The sequence below is a fragment of the Staurois parvus genome, unplaced genomic scaffold, assembly GCF_062004578.1.
Source record: "Staurois parvus isolate SC_StPar_1 unplaced genomic scaffold, SC_StPar_1.0 ptg000157l, whole genome shotgun sequence".
NCBI lineage: Eukaryota > Metazoa > Chordata > Amphibia > Anura > Ranidae > Staurois > Staurois parvus.
Window position 1 is genome coordinate 7,793,737 of NW_028317953.1, and position 24,181 is coordinate 7,817,917.

General features: G+C 43.0%; 1 protein-coding gene across 7 annotated transcripts in view; it reads left to right on the plus strand.

Annotated features, from left to right (window-relative positions):
• OSBPL1A (oxysterol binding protein like 1A) overlaps positions 1-24,181 on the plus strand; it is a 163,092-nt gene that overhangs the window by 56,232 nt on the left and 82,679 nt on the right. For 6 of the 7 annotated variants that reach the window (XM_089675721.1, XM_089675722.1, XM_089675723.1 and 3 more), the window contains one exon: positions 10,473-10,570. In XM_089675721.1, the coding sequence (XP_089531847.1) occupies positions 10,473-10,570 (98 nt within the window). Of the gene's footprint in view, positions 1-10,472; positions 10,571-18,402; positions 18,602-24,181 lie in introns of those variants that run through there. The other variant, XM_089675728.1, reaches the window with a different exon arrangement.

A 24,181-nucleotide genomic window follows, 5' to 3' on the forward strand; every position in this document is an offset into this window, starting at 1 on the left:
CTCTGCTGCTGACTGCTGAGGCGGGGGGGCAGAGACCAGCCTCTTCACGGCTGCACAGAGAAGGGCACAATCTGGTGGAGGTATTCTGTCCTCCTCTCTGCCTCCCCATCAAGTATCTAGTAGGCACATAAACCAGTCACTTAAGTCACCTTGTCTGCCATAGACAGCCAACCTAGCAGAGAAATTTTTTGCTGACTCTGCCATTGGTACACCAGCTGCTCCTCTGAACCCCAGTCCATCATGCCCTTTAAATGTCACCTGTGGTAAATGCTAGTACTACCAGTGATGGTACAACATTATAGGGAAGCATTTCTCCGGCTATATCCGTATTGTGTACACCTCATCATAGATGGTAGAAGCACATAATCAAGTAATTGACTAGTATTTGACTTGCCATTGTTTTCTTTGCAGAATGTTACTAGATAGATAAAACTATCAAATCATATATTACAAAATTGCCATTGTTGCTCTGTGCACACAAAGATAAAAGTTACTTAAGGGCTTATTTACATGAGCATTCAGCCCTGTACAACTTGCAGAGCTCTTTAGCCCACTGTTAGCGGATTCCGGGTCACAAGCAAGCAAAACGTAAGTGCACTCCTGTTACCCACAGGAGAAGTATTGCCAAAAAAGCTTTGGCCATACTTCTCTTTTAACCTTTCAAATACTTTTGATAGCCCAGTTGCTCACCAGAATTTTTCAGCATTCTAAACTGTACAAAGTGTAGGATCTGTAGCAGCCAATCAGGAGCCATCTGTAATAAATTAAATGCAATTTTATTATTGCTCTGTCTGACACAACAGGCTACTGTATTTTGCACTCATCGGTTATTTCCGTATTTTAAATAACATCAGGTAACATAAGGTAGCGGAGGGTTTCAAGTGTTTGTTTTCAGCTGCCAAACTAAATCTCACTAACTGACATGAAATGCAGAGCTTGCAGACATATTATAGCAGACTATTTCCTTTTTCTGACCCGCTTAACATTTTTGCACATATTCACAGCTAAAAGCATTCATCCACAAAAATGCGTCCTTTGCATCGAAGGGTAACGTTTTATGGGTTTTTAAAAAAAAATGTTTTTACAGTTGTGTTATCTTTACATCAGGGAATGTTATGTATGGATGTTACAAAACGTTTGTAGTGTAAGTAATAACTCAATTTATCCAATAAAGGGTATCACTCAAACGCCAAACTTTCTGTGTTAATTGATGGATAACGCAATACTAAGCTCTACTACTACCTAGGATTTTTAGGGCTTATTTACACAGGACATTTTCTGCCCTAGTGCTGAGCTCCGTGTCAGCTGACGTGGCAGAGCCACTCCATGCTCTGTAAGGATCCTGACCATATTGTTGGGATCCACCCAGCTGCCTGATTAAACAGATGGCTTTTGCTCTCTGCACATGGCTGATAGCAAAGCTAGCTGCACCTGCCCCCTCTCCAACCTGTTGCTCCAGTGAGCGTTGGAGAGGCAGAGCGGAGAACAGTAACCAACAATCACTGCTCTCCACTCTGAGCAGACCGAAAACTGAGCAGTCAGTGCTCATATGATCATTCAGTTCTTGATTTTAAATCCAATATGGGACAGCTGCAGCATCACACCAATGCTACAGCATAGTGCTGATTATGACGATTTATGTTTTTTGCAACCCCAAATGTCTCTTGTTTTGGCATTTTCAGCACCTCCCTATTTTATTACAGTGCTAATAATTAGATTTGACTAAATTGGACATGGTTTAGTAAATTTTCCACTGCAATACATTTTTATTGAAGAGTTTTATTTAATCATAATACAAAAACTTAGATAAACTTCAACATATGAGAGTATACATTTTGACATAGGGTACAAAATACAAATACAGTGCAAATGCATTTAAATGTTGATAGGAAAATGTAAGGTACCTGTTACATCATATATGGTAGGCATATCTTTCAGGGAGGGGGGATCCATGTGGTCCAGTATTCATTATGGATCTAAATATAGTTAAGATATATTGCTCTTAATGAAAATTCAGTACTGTATTTGGGCAAGCCCCTATTGGGTAGTGCCCACCAAGCCTTTTCAAATTGTAAAAAGTGTATTGTAAAAATAGAAAAATCCAGACGGTCGAAAAGAACTGAGAAGAGAAAAGTATGCAGAGTGCAAAGAGTAGGAAAGAAGGAAGCAGAGAATGGGGATCTGGACAAAAAATTGGAATAGGGCCCGCACGGGGGTTTCAACACCCAACCTTCAGTCCATGGAGGGTTAAGTGATTCATAAGGACTCATTGAAACCTCTTCCAGAATATTAAAAGGTTCAGACCTTTTTAAATGTTTTGATTTTCTCATGTAGAATGGCTGCCAGCCTTTCATTGGAACAAATTCCATGACATTTTTTTTTTCATCTAAGTCATGGCAAGGTTCTGAAGTTTTTGAGTACATTTTACAAATGTTGAAGAAATATGAAATATCTTCTGCAGTTTGAGACAATTGATGACTATATCATAACATTTTACTAGGCATGTGTAATGAGCACTTTGTGTTCACATAACAATAGACTTGCATATTGGAGGACCATGTTTGGTTTGTTTATTTTTTTTACCGAGGAACATCTATTTGCTGCTAAACAAATATTCATGTTTTTTGTTTACCGTGCTTTCGTGCAGAGTTTTTTAGACTTTGGATGGACTGCTGGTGGTTTTGGGGGTGGATACTAAGACAGACTTGTACAGCTTGGCTGAAAAGTAGCTTTACTATGTTGTGAATTGATGACCTCAATCTCTAAGCAGAGAAATCTATCCTAATCCTCTAAGGATAAACCTTTTATTTGATTAACTTACAAAAGTACTTGGCTTCTTGGATCTGTTTTAACAGAATACTAGTGTGGAAATATATGCTTTGGAAAACTTATTTATAAAGTTTAACAAAATAATTTTGTAGGCAGTCATTCACTCTATTAAAATTGTCTGATCTAAATTGACCATTTAAAAAAGTACACACATTTATATGTAACCAGCATTTAGAAATGTACACAAGCAATTTCATTCTAACGACTAGAATAATCATCTATTCTAGCCACTAGAATGAATTTACTTGCAATTGCATGCCAAAATGCTGTTCCTTAACCACTCTGGGCATTTCAGTTTTAAGTCTCTAAATGCTGCTCTAGTAAAAAAAAAGTAAATGCCCCATGTACATGGACACATTGAATTTAATAGAGCTGCCTTTAGGTCCGTACATCAATGTGACAGGAGTGACTTTTGGGGGTGTCTCAGCTCCCTAAATTACTCTTTATGTTTAACCTGCCCTGTGCCTGTTAAGGGGTACAGGGTGGGAATGTCCTAGTATTGTGTATTGGTGTGGGGATTGTCCATTGTTCACTGCCATGTGGTTGTCCATTGTTCATTGTTCTCTGCCATGTGGCTGCATCCTATTTTTCTGTGTCTTGGTTTGATGGGGGGGTGTTTCCTGCAGCCCTTCCCCCTGATGGGAGTCTGGTGCGGTCTTATTTCCTGTATGGTCAGGGTGGTGTCCGTGGATGGTGTTCGGACAGGGAAGTTGGAGTCTAACGGAGATACCCTAGCACAGGTGGGGTCCGGTTCCGTTACAATCAAATTTTTTTTTTTCAGATCTGAACATTGTGTTTAAGGCGTCTGTAAGGGACCGCCCGGCGGTACTACTAGCACTCCACTGAATAGGCGTCCCCAGCGCAAGGAGTCTAAGTCCCAGGGTGCTTGTTCACCAGGGCCCCTGATGGTGGGGATGGACTTGGAGCTCCCTGAGACCAGGTCGTGACTACCGGGTGCGTCCGTCAGTGGTAGTAGTATGCGCAAGGGGCTCCCACGGGGAAGAGTCTGATGTGAGGAGGTCAGAAGACCCCACTGCACGGGATGGATGGATGGATGAGCAGGGTCAGACGGGCCGGGTCGGTAACAGAGAGGGCGGCAAGGTACAAGGCAGCGGGCATAGAATGGTCGGGTCACACGCCAGGTCAGCAACAGCAGGTCAAATCCAATAGGGGGCATTCAGGAGAGAGGTCAGGCAAAGCAAGGGTCAGAACAGGCGAAAACAGCAAGGTCAGGTTCAATCCGGGTCAATAACTTACAAGGTACAGGTTCACAGGATTCAGAATGCAGGAAAGACCAGAAGGCACTGAATGACAGCTCAGGGTCGTTTAAATATCCCGCCCTGCGCTGCCATTGGTGCCCAGCGGGCGGCCGCGGCTTCTACTGCGCATGCGCGAACTCGAACGCCGCGGCCGGCCCGGAACCAGTGCTCGAGTCCCTGCGCCGGGCGGCATACTGCGCCTGCGCCGGGACCAACGCGGCGGGGATCGAGGGGATCCCTGACATTGCCCCCCCCCTACGGGCAACCTCCGGATGCCCACCCGATCTCTCCACCACGGGTGATCGCGAAAGAACCTCCGGACAAGTCTGGGTGCATGGACATTATGGGCTGGTTCCCAAGAATTGTCCTCAGGACCATAGCCCTTCCATTTGATAAGGAATTGGGTCTGGCCTCCCCTCCTTCGACACTTCAGGATTGTTTCAACCTCAAATTCTTCTTCTCCTTCGACCGTTACCGCTTCCGGGGGTCTAGATTCCCGGTCAGGGAAGGCATCTGGGACCACAGGCTTCAGAAGGGACACATGAAAGACCGGGTGGATCTTGAGCGTGTCAGGGAGGGCGAGTTCATAGGCTACTTCGTTAACCATCCGTTTAATGCAGAAGGGGCCTATAAATTTGGGTCCCAATTTCTTCGACGGGCAAAGCATCTTTAGATTGGACGTCGCCAGCCAAACCTTCTCCCCAGGCCGCAATACCAGATCTCCTCTCCGTTTCCTGTTGAATGCTTTCCTGTAGTCTTCCTGGGCCCGACTGATGGCCACTTGAAGCTTCTCATTGTTCGCAGCGAAGAACGTTACCACATCTTGTGTTGCTGGTACTGGGCATTCCGACACCAAATCCGGGAGGAAGACTGGGTGAAAGCCATAGTTGGCGAAGAACGGGGACTGCCCTGTTGCTGAGTGGCGGGCGTTGTTATACGCAAATTCCGCTAAAGGAAGAAGTGGCAGCCAGTCATCTTGAGTAAATGAGGTATAGCATCTCAAATATTGCTCTAAGGTCTGATTGGTCCTTTCGGTTTGACCGTTAGTTTGAGGGTGGAACGCAGAAGAGAGAGATAATTTGATGTCCAGGGCTTTGCACAGTGCTCTCCAGAATCTGGACGTGAACTGGACCCCTCGGTCCGAGACAATGTCTTCGGGGACCCCATGCAACCTGACTACCTCACGAATGAAGACTCGCGCGGTCTCGGCCGCCGAGGGGGTCTTCTTCAACGGGATGAAGTGGGCCATCTTGGACAAGCGGTCCACGACTACCAGGATTGCCGTGTGGTCTCGGGATGGCGGAAGCTCGACTATAAAGTCCAGTGAGATCTTTTGCCAAGGCCGTTCAGGAATAGGTAAGGGTCGCAGCAGACCCCAAACCTTGTTTCTTGAGGGCTTGTTCTTCTGGCAGGTGACACAGGACCTGACATAGCCCTTACAATCTTTAGCCATGTCTGGCCACCAGAATGAGCGTCGGAGAAGTTCCAGGGTCTTTTCTGGGCCAAAGTGCCCCGCCATTGGGTGGTCGTGGCAATGCCCCAAGACCAGGGTTCGAGCTTCTTCCGGCACCACAATTCGATCTTCCCTCCATAGGAGTCCCCCCTTGTTCTGGAGCGGCCCTCCGCCTGGGGTAGAGAAGTTTGTGGATGCCTCCATTAGCCTGGAACGAAGGTCCGACTGAAGGACCAAGAAGTTACCCAAGGACAGGATGGTGTCAGGTACTGGGGTCTCCTTGGCGTCTTCGTACATCCGTGATAACGCATCCGGCTTAGTGTTCTTTGATCCCGGCCGGTACGTAATATGGAAGTTGAATCTTGAAAAGAATAGTGCCCATCTCGCCTGTCGCGGGCGTAGACGCTTGGCAGTTCTCAGATACTCTAAGTTCTTATGGTCAGTAAATATTAAGATGGGGTGCACCGCACCTTCCAGCAGGTACCTCCATTCCTCTAACGCCGTTTTGATCGCTAGTAGCTCACGGTCACCGATATCATAGTTCCTCTCCGCTGGGGTCAGTTTCCGTGAGAAGAACGCTACCGGGTGGAGCAGTTCCTTGGTGCCTTTTCGTTGGGAGAGGATGGAGCCTACCGCATTCTCCGTTGCATCTACCTCCAAGATGTAGGGCAGAGCGGCGTCTGGGTGACCCAAAATGGGTGCCGAAGTGAACAGCTTCTTTAAGGCATCGAAAGCTCCCTGCGCTTCTGGTGTCCATCTGAATCGGGTCCCCAGCTTGGTTAGCTGAGTAATGGGGGAGACCAGACCCGAGAAGTTCTTGATGAACTTCCGGTAAAAATTTGCAAAGCCGATGAATCGCTGGACGCCTTTCCTGTCTGTGGGTTCAGGCCAATCCAGTATTGCAGCGACCTTCTGGGGATCCATCGCGACCCCCGCGGTGGAGATAATCAGGCCCAAGAAGGCAATGCTGGATTGTTCAAAACAACATTTTTCTGCCTTGGCGTACAACCCATGCTGCCGCAACCGCCCCAATACTTTTGCTACATGTATTCTGTGTTCCCCCAGAGACGGGGAAAAAATCAGAATGTCGTCTAAATAAACGATCACAAAGACATCCAGAAAGTCCCTAAAAATATCATTTACAAAATGTTGAAACGTGGCCGGAGCATTACACAACCCGAACGGCATGACCAGATATTCAAAATGACCGAAGCGGGTGCGGAAGGCCGTCTTCCACTCGTCCCCCTCCCTTATGCGAATCAAGTTGTACGCCCCCCTCAGATCCAGCTTGGTAAAAACTACTGCTGACTTTAAACTTTGGAACAGCTCAGGTACTAACGGTAGTGGGTAACGGTTTTTTATCGTGACCCTGTTCAATTCCCTGTAATCGATACATGGCCTTAAGGTTTTGTCCTTCTTTTCAACAAAGAAGATTCCCGCCCCCGCCGGTGAAGTGGAGTGGCGGATGAACCCCTTCTGGAGGCTGTCCTCGATATATTCCTTTAGGGCCCCCAATTCGGGCTCTGAAAGGGGGAAGATTCGCCCAAAAGGAATTTCTGAGCCGGGTAACAGGTCAATGGGGCAGTCATAAGGGCGGTGGGGGGGTAGAGTATCAGCTCCCCGTTTGCTGAACACATCTAGAAACCCATGGTAGGCCGCAGGGATTACTTGTTTTAATTCAGCTTCCCCCTCAGAGCACAGGAGGATTTGGGGGGTCCCTGGGCCCGAAGTGCGGCAGTATATCCGACAGTATGGGGAAGGGAACGTGATTACTCCGGTTTCCCAGTCAATCTGGGGGTTATGGGCCCGTAACCATGGGAGCCCCAGAATGACTGGGAAGAGGGGTGAAGCTATAGCATCCAGGCGGAGGAGTTCCTGGTGCTGGCCGGCAATGACAGTGGTGATGGAGGGGGTTTCCTGGTTCACTACCCCCGATTTTATTCGGGAACCGTCGGCCAAATAAATATTGAACCCCTTTTGTTTCAATTGAAGGGGAATACCCTGCTGGTGAGCAAAATTAATATCCACGAAGCAGCTGCATGCCCCAGAGTCAATTATGGCCGATACTTCCACGGTCCTTTCTGGAAGCTGAAAGGAAAGGGGCACCACTAAGTATTGGGATGGACCAACATTGCCAAGGGATAAGGAAGAAGAGGTGCACTTACTCAGTTTCTGCGGGCAGGAACGCGCCATATGACCAGCTTCTCCACAATAGAGGCACAGGTTCTGGGATCGTCTGCGCAGATGTTCCTCTGGGGATAGTTTAGGCCGTGCCAGGCCGAGCTGCATGGGTTCGGGGTTGTCTCCAGGTGGCCGGTTTTGGATGACTGGCCTAGGTGTTTGACTGCGACCCTGAAATGATACCCAGGGATTTCCATGACCCTGGCCGGACCTCTCAAACCTGCGTTCCCGCAGTCTACGGTCAATTTTAATGGTCAGTGCTATTAGGTCCTCTAAAGTCTCAGGTACCTCCACCCGGGCGAGCTCGTCTTTCAGGCCGTCTGATAGGCCAACACGGAACTGATGCAGGAGTGCGAACTCGTTCCAGCGAGTATCCCCCATCCACCGCCTAAATTCAGATGCGTACTCCTCCGCCGCTCGGCGGCCTTGCCGGAGTGTGTACAGAGTAGCTTCAGCAGAAGCTGCCCGCTGCGGGTCATCATAAAGGATGGCCATAGCATCAAAAAAACTGTCAACCGAACCAAGGTGAGGGTCATTTTTTCCCCGTAATCGATGGGCCCAGTCTTGGGGTTCACCCTGCAGGAGGGATATGACGAACCCCACCTTCACGGATTCAGTCACGAAGGTTCGGGGTTGTAGCTCAAAATAGAGGAGGCAGGACTCGCGGAATGATCTGAACCGTGTGCGGTCCCCGTGGAAACGTTCTGGTAAGGGTACTCGGGGGTCGGCCGCCGGGAGTGGTGCGAGTGCCCCAGACACCAGCACAGGGGCTGCTACAGCTGGAGGTGTGGGGACCGCGGCCTGTGGGGCAGGAACGGATATAGTGCAGGCCTGGAATTGAGTTTCAATCTGCTGACATCTATCCTGCAGGGCCGATACGGCCTGTGTCAAATTGGATAGGTGCCTGCAGATCTCCTCCAGCGGCGAGGGACCTCCTCTAGACTCAGTCATGGCCTTCTGGTACTGTAAGGGACCGCCCGGCGGTACTACTAGCACTCCACTGAATAGGCGTCCCCAGCGCACGGAGTCTAAGTCCCAGGGTGCTTGTTCACCAGGGCCCCTGATGGTGGGGATGGACTTGGAGCTCCCTGAGACCAGGTCGTGACTACCGGGTGCGTCCGTCAGTGGTAGTAGTATGCGCAAGGGGCTCCCACGGGGAAGAGTCTGATGTGAGGAGGTCAGAAGACCCCACTGCACGGGATGGATGGATGGATGAGCAGGGTCAGACGGGCCGGGTCGGTAACAGAGAGGGCGGCAAGGTACAAGGCAGCGGGCATAGAATGGTCGGGTCACACGCCAGGTCAGCAACAGCAGGTCAAATCCAATAGGGGGCATTCAGGAGAGAGGTCAGGCAAAGCAAGGGTCAGAACAGGCGAAAACAGCAAGGTCAGGTTCAATCCGGGTCAATAACTTACAAGGTACAGGTTCACAGGATTCAGAATGCAGGAAAGACCAGAAGGCACTGAATGACAGCTCAGGGTCGTTTAAATATCCCGCCCTGCGCTGCCATTGGTGCCCAGCGGGCGGCCGCGGCTTCTACTGCGCATGCGCGAACTCGAACGCCGCGGCCGGCCCGGAACCAGTGCTCGAGTCCCTGCGCCGGGCGGCATACTGCGCCTGCGCCGGGACCAACGCGGCGGGGATCGAGGGGATCCCTGACAGCGTCCCTAAGCGTGATGTTCTTTAGCAGTTCAGTTTGTACATGAGCTTTTGTTTATTTTAGGATTTTAATATTCAGAGAATTATATAGTAGTAGAGTATTGTACCATGTTAGCCATTGTTTAATGAAGAAAGTTTGGAGTTTAAGTGATACACTTTTCAGCTAACTTGAGTTATTATGTCTGCATTAGGCCCCTTTTCACAGGGGCAGACCAATCAGATCCACCTGATTGCCCAGATCCATTGCCCTCTGTGAAAAGGTGGATGTAAACAGACAAGTGTCCATTTATACCCGCTTGCATCTGATCCGATCCAGTCTGCTAAAAACAGACGGATGGGGATCTGTTCCCTATCCGTCGATAGGATTGAATGACAGTCAGATGTAAACAGACAGGCAATCCATTTACATCTGACTGCCCATAAAGGAAAGTGGGCTATGTCTGTGTCCACTCTGCAAAAGTGGAATGGACACGGGCCTGCTTAGCGGGATCAGCAGACAGATCCCCCACTGCAGGCAGATCTGCTGGCAGAATCTGCCCGTGTGAATGGAGCCTTATAGCAGGAAGCTCATGTGGTAAAGTGTTACACAAACTGTTGGCAATATATAGTATAAATCCTGTAAAGTAATAATGCCTGCCTGTCCGCACTGTACACTGAACTGCACATGCGCAGCTAAGTATACAATCTCAGCAATGCCGAGATAGATGAACTCCTGTACATGCACAGGAGTGATGTCATCTCAGCACGGTCAATGAAAATGGCCGGTGATCAATACAAGGAAGCAGACTGGCCAAAGATTTTAGGAAGCCTGGGAGCTCCAGGACACTTGACTGCTGGAGAGTAGGTGAGCATAGTTCTGCTTTAAGTTAGACAATAAAGGGTATCACTCTGCTGTAGAAAATTTCTAGCAATGGGTAGTATACCGTGGCTTCCAAATGATTTCTGCTTCCTAGTTTCTGCATTATTGTTTGATATGATGTTGGGGATTCATGTCCTCTATTCACTGGGTGGAATGTTTTCTCTCCATTTATGTTGTCTCCCCATGTCACTCTTACTAATGCTATAGTATATGTATGCTTGCTGTTTTGTAGACATTGACCCTGAGCAAGTCAAGAAAGTATCTGATGCATCCCAAGAAACATTCACAGCTTTGACCAACTGTCTTCAACTTTTTACCAAGCATGATAAGGTTTGTAAGATTCCTGAAAACCTTTTAAGTTACAGCCACTAGCAAAGTCTGGAGGTCCAATGGTTGAAATGTACTCCGCAGTTTTCTTGTTTTATTAACTCACCAGGTATTTGTGCAGCTTGTGTGTTCGTCATGGGTTTTTGTTGTTTACAGTATTATGTACAATGTTTTATCTGAATGCTGAACTGAAGGAAGCAAGCAGTTTTCCTGTGTCAAAAACTTTCTAGGCTTTAGGTGGTAAATCATCCATTCTCCTGTGCACAGAGTATTCCTAATAATCTGTTAAAGTGGTTGTAAACCTTTACATATACCCAGTGAAGTGACTAGCCTCAAGCGATATACAGAGATAAAACAAATCACAAATTAAACACATCCTCCTACATAAGTTGTACCTGTTTATCTGTAGCTGTCTCCCCTCTTCAACCTTCTATAGTACAGAATGTACACATCAATTCTCAGCTGCAGAAGGTGGGGATCTGATATCACACACTGCACAGGATAGAGCAAGGAACTGAGCATAATCTGAGACCTGAGGGGAGGGAAAGGAAACTCCTCCCTCTACATCAGGGCTTGAAATTTCCACTTGCCTGCTCACATTTGGCTAGTGAAAATAACGTGGGCGAGTGTGTCCCAGGTGCTGCATTGGAGGGTGGGGGGCGGGTGCTACCAGCAGCACCAACCTGCCCCGAGCACTGTGTTGAGGGTGCCGCTCCTCAGTGGACGGAGTGATCACAGTTTAACTCCTGTCACAGGGAGCAGCTGCTGACACTTGTTGGAGGGAGGACTAGGATTTCTCCTCCCTCCTGCCTGCAGGGGGCAATAGACAGCCGGCACTAAGGAGTGAAGGCAAAGTGTGCTTCCTTTCTCCCCTTGTCATGTGACTTATCACATGACCGAAGGAGGAAAAGGAGAAGCTGCATTCACGAGAAGATCTGTGAGTACAAGGGGGGAAGGGCGAGGTTACACTTATGGGGACACCTGATGTAAAGGGGGACTCTGGGAGCACCTTGTATAAAGGGGGACTCTGATGGGTACACCTGATGTAAAGGGGGGCTCTGATGGGGACACCTCATGGAAAGGGGGACACTGCTGGGAACACCTGATGTAAAGGGGGACTCTGATGGGAACACCTTATATAAAGGGGGACACCTGATATAAAGGGGGACTCTGATGGGAACACCTTATATAAAGGGGGACTCTGATGGGGACACCTGATGTAAAGGAGGACTCTGATGGGGACACTTATTTTCATTTTATGTTTACATTGTTTTATGTTAACCACTTGCCCCCTAGACTCTATTAAGCTATTGCTGTTATGTTTAAATTGACATAATAAAGCTATGTTATAATTGCTGTTTTTTATATTTTGGACTCTTTATTCTAAAGAAAAATGTAATTTCATAAGCTTTAGGGGGGTGTGGTTGGGGGATGGGCCTGGGCAAGGTTTGGTGGGGCAACTGGTGGAGAGTAAGGTTTTTGCCTGGCTAGTAGGTCTAGACTTGAAATTTTAAGCCCTGCTCTACATAGTCTCACAGGGAAACATGCACAGCTGGATGTGCTGTAAATTACTTGCTGTGTGCTGGAGGTGGGGCGGGCCGTCTCCCGGGATTGCTTAGCGTCGGTTTAGAATATCAGAAGGGACTACTGCAGATAGCAGACAGAAATCACACTAGATGCTTTGAATTGAGGCAAGTACACAATATAGAAAGATATGCTTTTTTTCTTTTGTAATTTCAGTTGTTTACAACCACTTTAAGGACTGAAAAGTGTTAAAAGTTTATTAAATTGAATCAAGTGGCCCAACTTGAGGGAAAGATCTATTTTGCTGAATGTATAACTCTATCATTGTTTCGCTTTATGCATAATTATGCATAGGATGTATAGCTAACTTTTCAGCTGTGTTATGTATTACTCCAGAGGAGACAATATATCTTATCAGTCACAGCAGTTATTCTTGCTCACACAGTGCTGAGTAATTTGGTACGTGAATAAACTTAGTGTCAGGTGTATTGGACGGACTCACCCATTGCTTAAAATGTTTCTTGAACTTACATTTTTTGCTTTAGTAAGATTTCCTGGTAATTAGAATGATACATATAATATAAGAACAACTTAAAAACTGACCAGCCTTCACAATGGAGACATGGACACTGTTCTTCAGGTTTAGGATTTGGATGTGTTCAATACACTCTGTATTATTTTGCAAAAGTAATTCAACTAGCAATAGTTTGTGGCTGTACCAATATCTGCAATTTTTCTTAGGATTTTTCTTTCTTTCTTTGGGCTTGAGAGAGAGCCAGTCATGTTTAGTCTTCTGCATGAATCTGAATATTTAGTCTGAAATTGCTATGATTCTTGGATTTAGGTGAAACATTTATTATCCCCCTTATTTAGCTTTACTTTGTTGAAGACGACTCTTGGAATTGAGTCAGAAGACAGAGGCCCCCTGAGGTCTAACAGTTGCTGCCTTGTGAGCCATCTCCTTCCTGTAGCCTGTCCTGTGTAGGGTCCAGGGGCAGACTGACAACTCATGGGGCCCCCGGGCAATAGGGGATCATGGGGCCCCTGTGTCCTTGCCCAAACTCAGAAAAGCCTATGAAAAAGGTACCAGGGGCATCTCATGGGGCCCCCTACTGACCTGGGCCCTCGAGCAGTGCCCGAGTTTCCAAATGGTCAGTCCGCCCCTGGTAGGGTCCATTCTCTTTGCTTCTTGGGTCACATTCAGGCTTCGAAGACTGGTTTATTTCTGATTGGTGCTGTAGGGAAGGTCTTTGTACTGACCTAGAAACTTTCTGTATGTGAGAGGAAAGAGAGGTGTTCTGCGGCAATGTCTGGATAAACACTGAGTACTAAGCAGTCTTCCTTTTATCTATAGAAGACCTCCTGGATTTATGATCGCATCATCTGCACAGAACCTCCCTTTTGGCAGGCTGTGTGAGAACTCAAGGCTCACATGTATACCTTTTTGTCACGGAGATTACAAAAGGCTCTCAGTCTTGCTAGTGAATCATTATTTTATAATACAAATACATTTGTTTGCAATACAAAGAGTAGCAGGTATTGTAAGACTGTTGCAGGATGTGAGATCTTCTATGTTCGAGAAGGCAGAGAGAGAAATTGGTGTCCTCAATAAATATAGAGCTAGTGGGTGATTTAGCCCCTTTGAATCAACCTGTACCTGAAATATCAGCATTGACAGGATTTATTATTGGATCTTCCTGGAAGGATGGTGATGTCACCCTTGCTTAGGTGCCACACCACGGAGGTAAGGTAAGTAGGTTAATTAACTTTTTCCCTCCCTTAATGGATAAGCTGAGCTTGTTATTTAGGTACAGTGTCCTTTTTTTAAGTGTATTTTTTAAACCTTCATAAGAAGGTAAATGCTTAATATGAGTTGGTTTAGTTACATTTATGTGAGGTCACCTGCCCCTCCTTATGGTGGCCATACATGCACTCACCGGCCTCTTTATTAGGTACACCTGTTCAATTGTTTGGTAATGCAAATTGCCAATCTACCAATCATATGGCTGCAACTCAGTGCATTTAGGCATCTAGATGTGGGGAAGACAACTTGCTGAAATTTAAACTGAGCATTAGAATGGGGAAGAAAGGGGATTTAAGTGACTTTGAAGGTGGAATGGTTGTTGGTGTCAGACGGGCTGGTTTGGACTGCTGATCTACTGGGATTTTCATCCACAACCATCTCTAGGGAAATTGAGACTAATCAGACTAGACAACGTTTTTCCAATCTGTTATTGTCAAATTTTTGTGAGCCTGTGCGAATTGTAGCTTGCGTTTCCTGTTCTTAGCTGACAGGAGTGGCACCCGGTGTGGTCTTCTGCTGCTGTAGCCCATCTGCCTCAAGGTTTCACGTGTTGTGCATTCAGAGATGGTATTCTGCATAACTTGGTTGTATCGAGTGGTTATTTGAGTTACTGTTGCGTTTCTATCATCTCGAACCAGTCTATCCATTCTCCTGTGACATCAAAAAGGCACTTTCATCCACACAACTGCTGCTGACTGGATATTTTCTCTTTTTCTGACCATTATCTGTAAACCCTAGAGATTGTTGTGTGTGAAAATCCCAGTAGATCTTCAGTTTTTGAAATACTCAGACCAGTTGTCTGGCACCAACAACCATTCCACGTTCAAAGTCACTTAAATCCCCTTTATTCCCCATTCTGGTGCTCGGTTTGAACTTCAGGAAGTCATCTTCACCACGTCTAGATGCCTAAATGAATTGAATTGCTGCCATTTGATTGGCTGATTAGCAATTTGTGTTACCAATCAATTGAATAGGTGTACCTAATAAAGTGGGCAGTGAGTGTATATTGCTTAGATCGAATGGTTTTTCACAGAATCGGACATTAGGATGACATCTATGAATATAAAAAAAAAAAACACATACTGGGGGAGATTTGATAAAACTGGAGCACTCAGAATCTGGTGCAGCTGTGCATAGTAGCCAATCAGCATTTAACTTCAGCTTGTTCAATTAATCTTTGACAATAGAACCTGGAAGCTGATTGCAGACTTTGCACCATGCAGTTTTAATAAATAACACCCACTTTGTCGTTGATCAATTTTGTGCAATACTGATTGATTTCAATAGGAACTCATAATGGAAAGTGCATAGGAACAAATGATACTGCAGTGTCCATTCACACGCCTGGTTGGGAAGATTTTTGAAAAGCAGCCAGGTGATCTGGGCAGCAATATCTCACTGGAACAAGGACAGGCTAGTATGAGACTTAAGAGGTGGGGCAGGGGAAGCTAAAATAATAATGTACTGAACCAAAGATCTTCAGATAATGGTATATTTACCCAAGGGGTACTTACAATAAGTTTAAGGGATGCTTCTACTTGTTAAATTGGTTGTAAACTCTTACATATACCCAGTGAATGGACTAGCCTCTGGTGAAGCAACTTTTACTTGTTTATCTGCAGCCCTCTTTTCTCTACAGCTGTTTAAAGTACAGAATTTATACAGCTTGTCTGAGATTTCAGAAAGCAGGGGGCGGAGAGCTGAAGTTACACTCACGCTGACAGCTTGAGAGGAGAGCCGGTAATCGGCATTCCTCAGAGGGGACATGTACACTTATGATGAGTGTGCCCTGATGATCAGTGTAGCCCCAGCAGTGCCACCTGTTAGTGCTCATCAATGCCACCTGCCAGTGCCCATCAGTGCCTCATCAATGCCACATATCAGTGGCTACCAGTGCACATCAATGCCACATATCAGTGCCCATCTGAGCTGCCTGTTAGTGTCACTTATCAGTGCCAGCTATCAATGCCAGTCAGTGCTGCCAATCAGTGTTGCCTGTCTCTGCCGCCTATCAGTGCCTGTCAGTGCTGCCTATCAGTACCATATGAGTGCTGCCTTTCAGTGCCCATCAGTGATGCCTGTCAATGCCCATCAGTGCCACCTATTAGTGCCTCCTCATCAGTGTCCATCAGTACCACCTATCAGTGAAGCCTCATTAGTGCATATCATTGAAGGAGAAAAATCACTTATTTACAAAATTTTATAACAAAAACTAAGAAAAAAAGTTTTTTTTTTTTTTTCCTAAATTCTCTGTTTGTTTTTGGTTTGTTTAGCACGAAATAAAAAACCCAGAGGTGATTAAATACAGTCAGGTCCATAAATATTGGAACATCGACACAATTCTAACATTTTTGGCTCTATACACCACCACAATGGATTTGAAATGAAACGAACAAGATGTGCTTTAACTGCAGACTGTCAGCTTTAATTTGAGGGTATTTACATCCAAATCAGGTGAATGGTGTAGGAATTACAACAGTTTGCATAGGTGCCTCCCATTTGTTAAGAGACCAAAAGTAACGGGACAGAATAATAATCATAAATCAAACTTTCACATTTTAATACTTGGTTGCAAATCCTTTGCAGTCAATTACAGCCTGAAGTCTGGAACGCATAGACATCAGCAGACGCTGGGTTTCATCCCTGGTGATGCTCTGCCAAGCCTCTACTGCAACTGTCTTCAGTTCCTGCTTGTTCTTGGGGCATTTTCCCTTTAGTTTTGTCTTCAGCAAGTGAAATGCATGCTCAATCGGATTCAGATCAGGTGATTGACTTGGCCATCGCATATCATTCCACTTCTTTCCTTTAAAAAACTCTTTGGTTGCTTTTGCAGTATGCTTTGGTTCATTGTCCATCTGCACTGTGAAGCGTCCAATGAGTTGTGAAGCATTTGGCTGAATATGAGCAGATAATATTCCCAAAACACTTCAGAATTCATCCGGCTGCTTCTGTCAGCAGTCACATCATCAATAAATAGAGGAGAACCAGTTCCATTGGCAGCCATACATGCCCACGCCATGACACTACCACCACCATGCTTCACTGATGAGGTGGTATGCTTAGGATCATGAGCAGTTCCTTTCCTTCTCCATACTCTTCTCTTCCCATCACTCTGGTACAAGTTGATCTCGGTCTCATCTGTCCATAGGATGTTGTTCCAGAACTGTGAAGGCTTTTTTACATGTCGTTTGGCAAACTCTAATCTGGCCTTCCTGTTTTTGAGGCTCACCAATGGTTTCCATCTTGTGGTGAACCCTCTGTATTCACTCTGGTGAAGTCTTCTCTTGATTGTTGACTTTGACACACATACACCTACCTCCTGGAGAGTGTTCTTGATCTGGCCAACTGTTGTGAAGGGTGTTTTCTTCACCAGGGAAAGAATTCTTCGGTCATCCACCACAGTTGTTTTCCGTGGTCTTCCGGGTCTTTTGGTGTTGCTGAGCTCACCGGTGCGTTCCTTCTTTTTAAGAATGTTCCAAACAGTTGTTTTGGCCACGCCTAATGTTTTTGCTATCTCTCTGATGGGTTTGTTTTGTTTTTTCAGCCTAATGATGGCTTGCTTCACTGATAGTGACAGCTCTTTGGATCTCATTTTGAGAGTTGACAGCAACAGATTCCAAATGCAAATAGCACACTTGAAATGAACTCTGGAACTTTTATCTGCTCATTGTAATTGGGATAATGAGGGAATAACACACACCTGGCCATGGAACAGCTGAGAAGCCAACTGTCCCATTACTTTTGGTCCCTTAACAAGTGGGAGGCACATATGCAAACTGTTGTAATTCCTACACCGTTCACCTGATTTGGATGTAAATACCCTCAAATTAAAGCTGACAGTCTGCAGTTAAAGCACATCTTGTTCGTTTCATTTCAAATCCATTGTGGTGGTGTATAGAGCCAAAAATGTTAGAATTGTGTCGATGTCCCAATATTTATGGACCTGACTGTATCACCAAAAGAAATCTGTCTCAAAAAAAGTGGTACAAATTTCATATGGGTACAGTGTTGCATGACCGCGCAATTGTCCTTTGAAAGTGCGACAGCACTGAAAGCTGAAAACTGGCCTGGGCAGGAAGGGGGTATAAGTGCCCAGTAGGCAAGTGGTTAATATGACTTTAATTCTTGGATGAAGATCACATCTTAAGGATTACTTGGGCAAATTTCTGGGAATTTAAGTAACTTTTTTTTTAATTTCTGAGAATTGTTGATCTGTAACAATTGCAGAAGCACATTTTTATCTGTACTGTAATCATAGTACATTGCTGCATGCATGCATAGTGCCTAGGGAAAATTACATTTACGTTTTTTTTCTATTTTTTGTCATTTTAACTTTTCTGGCTTCCGTTTTCATTTTCTATAAAGGCATGAAACTGCGTACTCCAGTCTAGCAAGAAGCAGAGCTGGCATGTGCGTACTACACAGGGATAAACACAACGGCCAATTAGAGAAGAAAGTCTGGGCCAATAGAAGTTGTGCCATGTGGCCAATAGCAGATTTGCTTACATGTTCAGATTTGCTGGCAGGGAACACATTGTGGTACCTTGTCATGCAGCAGCTTGTGCTGTGTGCTCGGGATTTTTATGGGAGATGAGGATTAGGGAGGGAGCTAGCCAGCCCACAGATAACGGTGTATGTGATTCTGCCTGCGAGAACTGAACAGGAGGGGAAATTGAGAAGAAAAAGTGAAGCAGCCCATCACAAAGGTACAGTCCAAGCATCAATGTGTCCTGTGACGGTCTGTGACTACTTTATGGTTGATTTGTCTCATGCTGAGCTGTGCTAAGATGCTAGTGATGTATGCTGTGTACTGCTGTACTGCTGCATTGTATCCTGGGGAAGAAGAGCTTCTAGCTATGCTGTGCATTCACTGGAGTTCACGATCTGTTCATGCACTTATTTTACATGTATACCGAAAGAATAGTGATATTATTTCTCTTTTGGTTCCAAAACTAAAATCTACTTTTGTAGCTAGTTTGCTCTCCAGTTTGTCGAATGCCTTACAGTACAATGTTAATATTTAGCTCTTTTATGGCATTCTGCATTGGAATATCGGCCATACTTGCGGTCCAGTGTGTAGCATTGTAAAGGGCTTTAGAGATCATCTCCCTGGATTAGCTGCGGTGAGGACACCCACTTTCTGCAGGCACGTGTGCTAGCCATGCACTCCTGACCTTGCAGCGCTAAGCATTTAGCAGAACACAGACATTGATGTCAAAGTAATGTTTTATTCTGTGTAGTAAGCAATAGGTGTGAGAGTGAGGAGCAAACAAGAGGAAAACTGCCACTTATGTGAGATGGAGGGAAAAACTGCTTTTCTTTTTGGTAATAAACAGACTTCAGCGCATAACTAGAGGCATGATATTTGAACAATATTTCTTTATAAATATAATCATATATTTGTTTATTTATAGAGGCATACTAATTGAAAGATTTAGTCATTATTAAATATAATAATAAAGATTATTTATTTATAGAGGCATTATATTTGAAAGATTTATTAATACATATAATAAAGATATTTATAAATAGAGGCATGATATTTGAAAGATATGTATTTATAAATATATTTATTTATAAAGGCATACTAATTGAAAGATTTAGTTATTAATAGATATAATAATAAAGATTGTTTATTTATAGAGGCATTATATTTGAAAGATTTATTAATAAATATAATAAAGTTATTTATAAATAGAGGCATGATATTTGAAAGATATGTATTTTTAAATATAATATTAAAGATATTTGTTTATAAAGGCATGATATTTGAAAGATTTATTAATACATATAATAAAGATATTTATAAATACAGGCATGATATTTGAAAGATATATGTATTTATAAATATAATAATAAAGATGTTTATTTATAGTCATGATATTTGAAAGACTTATTTATTAATATCATAACGATATTTATAATTAGAGGCTTGATATATGAAAGCTATGTATTTATAAATCTAATATATTTATTTATAGAGACATACTAATTGAAAGAGTTAGTCATTAATAAATATAATAATAATAAAGATTTATTTATAGAGGCATATTTGAAAGATGTATTTATTAATATCATAAAGATATTTATAAATAGAGGCATGATATTTGAAAGATATGTATTTATAAATATATATTTATTCATAAAGGTATGATATTTGAAAGATGTATTCATATCAAAGATATTTATAAATAGAGGCATGATATTTGAAAGATATGTATTTATAAATCTAATAATAAAGATCTTTATTTATAAAGGCATGATATTTGAAAGATTTATTACCATAATAAATATATCTATAAATAGAGGCATAATATTTAAAATATATGTTTAGTATTTATAAATATAATAATAAAGATATTTATAGAGGTATGTTATTTTAAAGATCTTTATTAATAAAAAATATATTAATAATGATATTTATTTATAGAGGCATCATATTTGAAAGATTCATTTATTACTATAATAATTAAAAAATGTATTTATAAATAAAGGCATAGTATTTAAAAGATATTTATTTATAAATATAACAGTGTCTTTATTTTTATTTCAGATTTATTTATAAATCAAGACATGATATTTGAAAGATTTATAAAAAATATTATTAGTATAATAATAAAAAATGATCATGTATAAAAGAAGCAAAAATAATATAATAATAATAATAAAGATATGTATTTATAAATACAGGTATGATATTTGAAAGATGTTTATTACGATAATAAAAAATATATGTATTTATGAATAGAGGCATAGGCTTTGAAAGATATTTATTTATAAATGTAACAATGTCTTTATTTTTATATCATATTTATTTATAAAGCAAGGAATGATATTTGAAAGATATTTATAAATAGAATAATATTGATATTATATGAAAGATGATAATTTATAAATTGATTAAAAATAATATATTAATACAAATATGTATTTATAAATAGAGACCTGATATTTGGAAAAAACTTATTGTGAGCATATCATTGTTTTTCTACCATTTCTGTGAATTTTGTGAAATGTATATCCTCATATTAATTGTCCTTTTTTGTGCCATTATTAGATGTGTGTCTTTATACAGTATATACACAAAACATAACACAAAAAAATTATATATATACATTTTTTAAAAAAAATAGGTCAGACACAATGGACCACTTGGTCTTATTTTACACTGTCATTTTTCTATGTTTCTATTTACCATTTAGTAGGGTTCATGTACACGGGACGTTTTGGAAAACACTTCTGAACGATGGAAACTGACTGCTGGAAAACGTAGGTTAAAAAGCGTCTGTTTAGCCCCGTTTGCATACCGCGTTTAGAAGCATTTGTGTTTAGAAGTGGTTTTTAAAGATAACATCAGGAGACCTTCCAAAATGCCCAGAATGCACTGAAAAACAGTAGAAAACTAACTATTTCAGACATTTTGAGAGGAATAGAGAGAGCAGAAGCAGAGAGAGCGGTATGTGTTGAGATGACCTGTCTTTTTCTGGTTGTATTCACTATGGATTCATCATGAGCATAATGCAGCACGTTCTACCATTTTTTCCTTCACGCAAAACCTGGAACTGACTGCGCTGGTGTACCAGGTCCATTTGAATACATGGAAAACGCTTTGCATGCATTTCTGATGATGAAAAAAGGCTTTGGACAGCATCTGGATATGGAACAGTTAAATGCTTTTTAACACAAACGCTTAAAAAACGTGGTTATCCGCGTTTACAAGACTTTGGCGTTTGAAACAATGATAAAATCTACTCCTGAACGCAAGTTTGGTGCGTTCAAAAAAAACGACTGTAAACTCAACTGCCTGTAAGCGACTGTAAACAAAATAACGTACATGGACACATAGGAAAACATTAAGGAGAGTTCAGGGGCTACTGAGAAAAACTCCTGAACGTGAGTTTATCAGCTGCAGTGTACATGACCCCTTACCAGGTGTCAAGTAAAGCCCAGAAACAGAAAAAAAAAAATCAGACCACACATATATACTAAAGCAGCTACTAGCCAGGCCTTAAGAGTTACTCTCCACCAACAAACACACAAAAAAAGAGACACCTACACACACACACACACACACACACACGCAGACACGCATACACACAGATACATGTACATACAGACACATGTACACACAGACACATGTACGTACATAAACATACATGTACATACACACAGACACATGTACATGCATACACACATGTACACACACACACCCCTATAAAAAGTTGCAGTACTTTGTTGTTCACTCACAGATCTGGGTATTGCACTCTAGGGGGAGGCAGAGAGCACAGCACACACTCCTTGCTTTGCTTTCACTGTGCTCAGCTATTGAGCAGTCTGACAGCTCCCAGTGCCAATGACAGATCCAGCCTGAGCTCCGAGCCTGCTCAGCAAGACGGCCCTGGGGGGGACACTCGCCCCCACCATAATTTCCACTCGCCATTGGCGAGCAGGCGAGTGGAAATTTCAAGCCTTGTACTAAAGGACATTATAGAAGTAAGTCACAAGCTGTCAACGGGCTTAAAACTATAAAATGAAAGCTTTTCTTTTTAGAATTTGCAAATATTCTGGGAATAAGATGTTAGCTCCATTTTGTTTCCATCAATCCAGTAGTACATATTGGCTTTAAATTGTAGCAGTGTGTTCTTTGGGTACCCAGCTGGGCTGTCCTGTAAGGACAATACCCGTTTTGTATTACTGTTATTGCTGTGCTGTAGCAGACCATGGTGTACAGTGTATTCCACACAATATACTGAGACTTTTGTTCTCATACAGAACATTCTTCCTGGCAAGTGGGTGGAGGTCACCAGTAGGACTACTGAAGATATGCCATAGTAATGCATGAATGGAACCCAAGGCATTCTAGGTAGTTGGCAAGATTCACTTTTATCCTTTTAACAGTGTGGCTGGATTCCAGCAGTGTGATAACTGGATGTTTCATTGTACAAAAATAGCAAGTTTGTAACCCTATATCCCATGGGTGGCAAAATATTATATAGTTCAAAAGGTAGAATATCCGGTTGGCAGGCTTGTTTTAGGAACCTAAAAATACATGTATCTATTATAAACCATAAAAAAGACCAAAAAAGATGTAAGTGTCCATAACCTTATTAAATAACCTGGCTACCTTGCTGTTGAAGATTTTTAAACTCTGTGCTATAATACGCAGTTTGGTAATGCAAAAACAGTGCACTATTTTAATATGGGGATGTAAATAGAAGATGTTGATGTATATATTATGTCTTATTATAATAACTTTAGATATACAAGATGTATATGTATGTGTGGATCTATGTATGTTGAAGACTTGGGTGCTGAATGTCATTGTGACTGTGGCTTTAGGTAAAACTGGCCATACTGACATAGATTTTTTTTTCTTCAACCCAAATCTAAGAAATTCTCCCATCCATGCTAAACAGTGCAGATGGATGAATCTCCCACTGCAGCTATTGTTTTCTGACAGCAAGTGATGACAGCTGTCAAAATACCCAAACAGCGTCTGCATCTGATTGAATGCAAGCACTGTTTGATGAACAATTTTCAGCCTGGCTTCTTTGATTTTTCAAAATATTATATAATTCAGAAGATAGGTTATTTTCTTTGATTTTTCAGTCAAAGGATGTCAGACGGGTGGGTGTCAGAAGGGCCAACCTTGAAGTGGATTTCGGCCATTTGATCAGTTAAAACTGAGCTCCACCCAAAAGGTGAAGTTTCTTTTTAAGGACTGCTCCTCCGCTCCCCATTAAGGATTGTCACCTTTGGGGGAGCGGGTACCTGAATTTGACAGGTACCCGCTCCCATTTCCGGTCCGATCGCCTAGGCGACCGGAAGTGGAAGGTGTCCTCCCTTCCTGTAGTTTTTTGGGACACGTGACGCATCCCAGAACCATTCATGAAGCACAGCGCTACTCGCGCATGCGCAGCGGTCACACGGCTGTGAAGCCGCAAGCTAACACAGCTGGATGCCCACACTGAAGATGCCGGCCTCCTGGAATACAAGACGGCTGGTGAAACAAGCTGCGAGACCAAGGGACAGGTAAGTGGCTGTTTTTTTAAAGTCAGTTTTTAAAAGTCAGCAGCTACAGTTTTGTAGCTGCTGACTTTTATTTTTTGTCAGGTGACTGGAACTCCGCTTTATGTAAAAAGGTGTTTATTTTTATTTAGTTTTTTTTTTCTTTGCCAGTGATCAGCTAGAAGGGTGTGGATTGGGGTACTTGTTTTGCCATATGTTGGGCTTTAAGTGACATGTATTGACTGTATATAAACATGCAGGGAGTAGACAATATAATA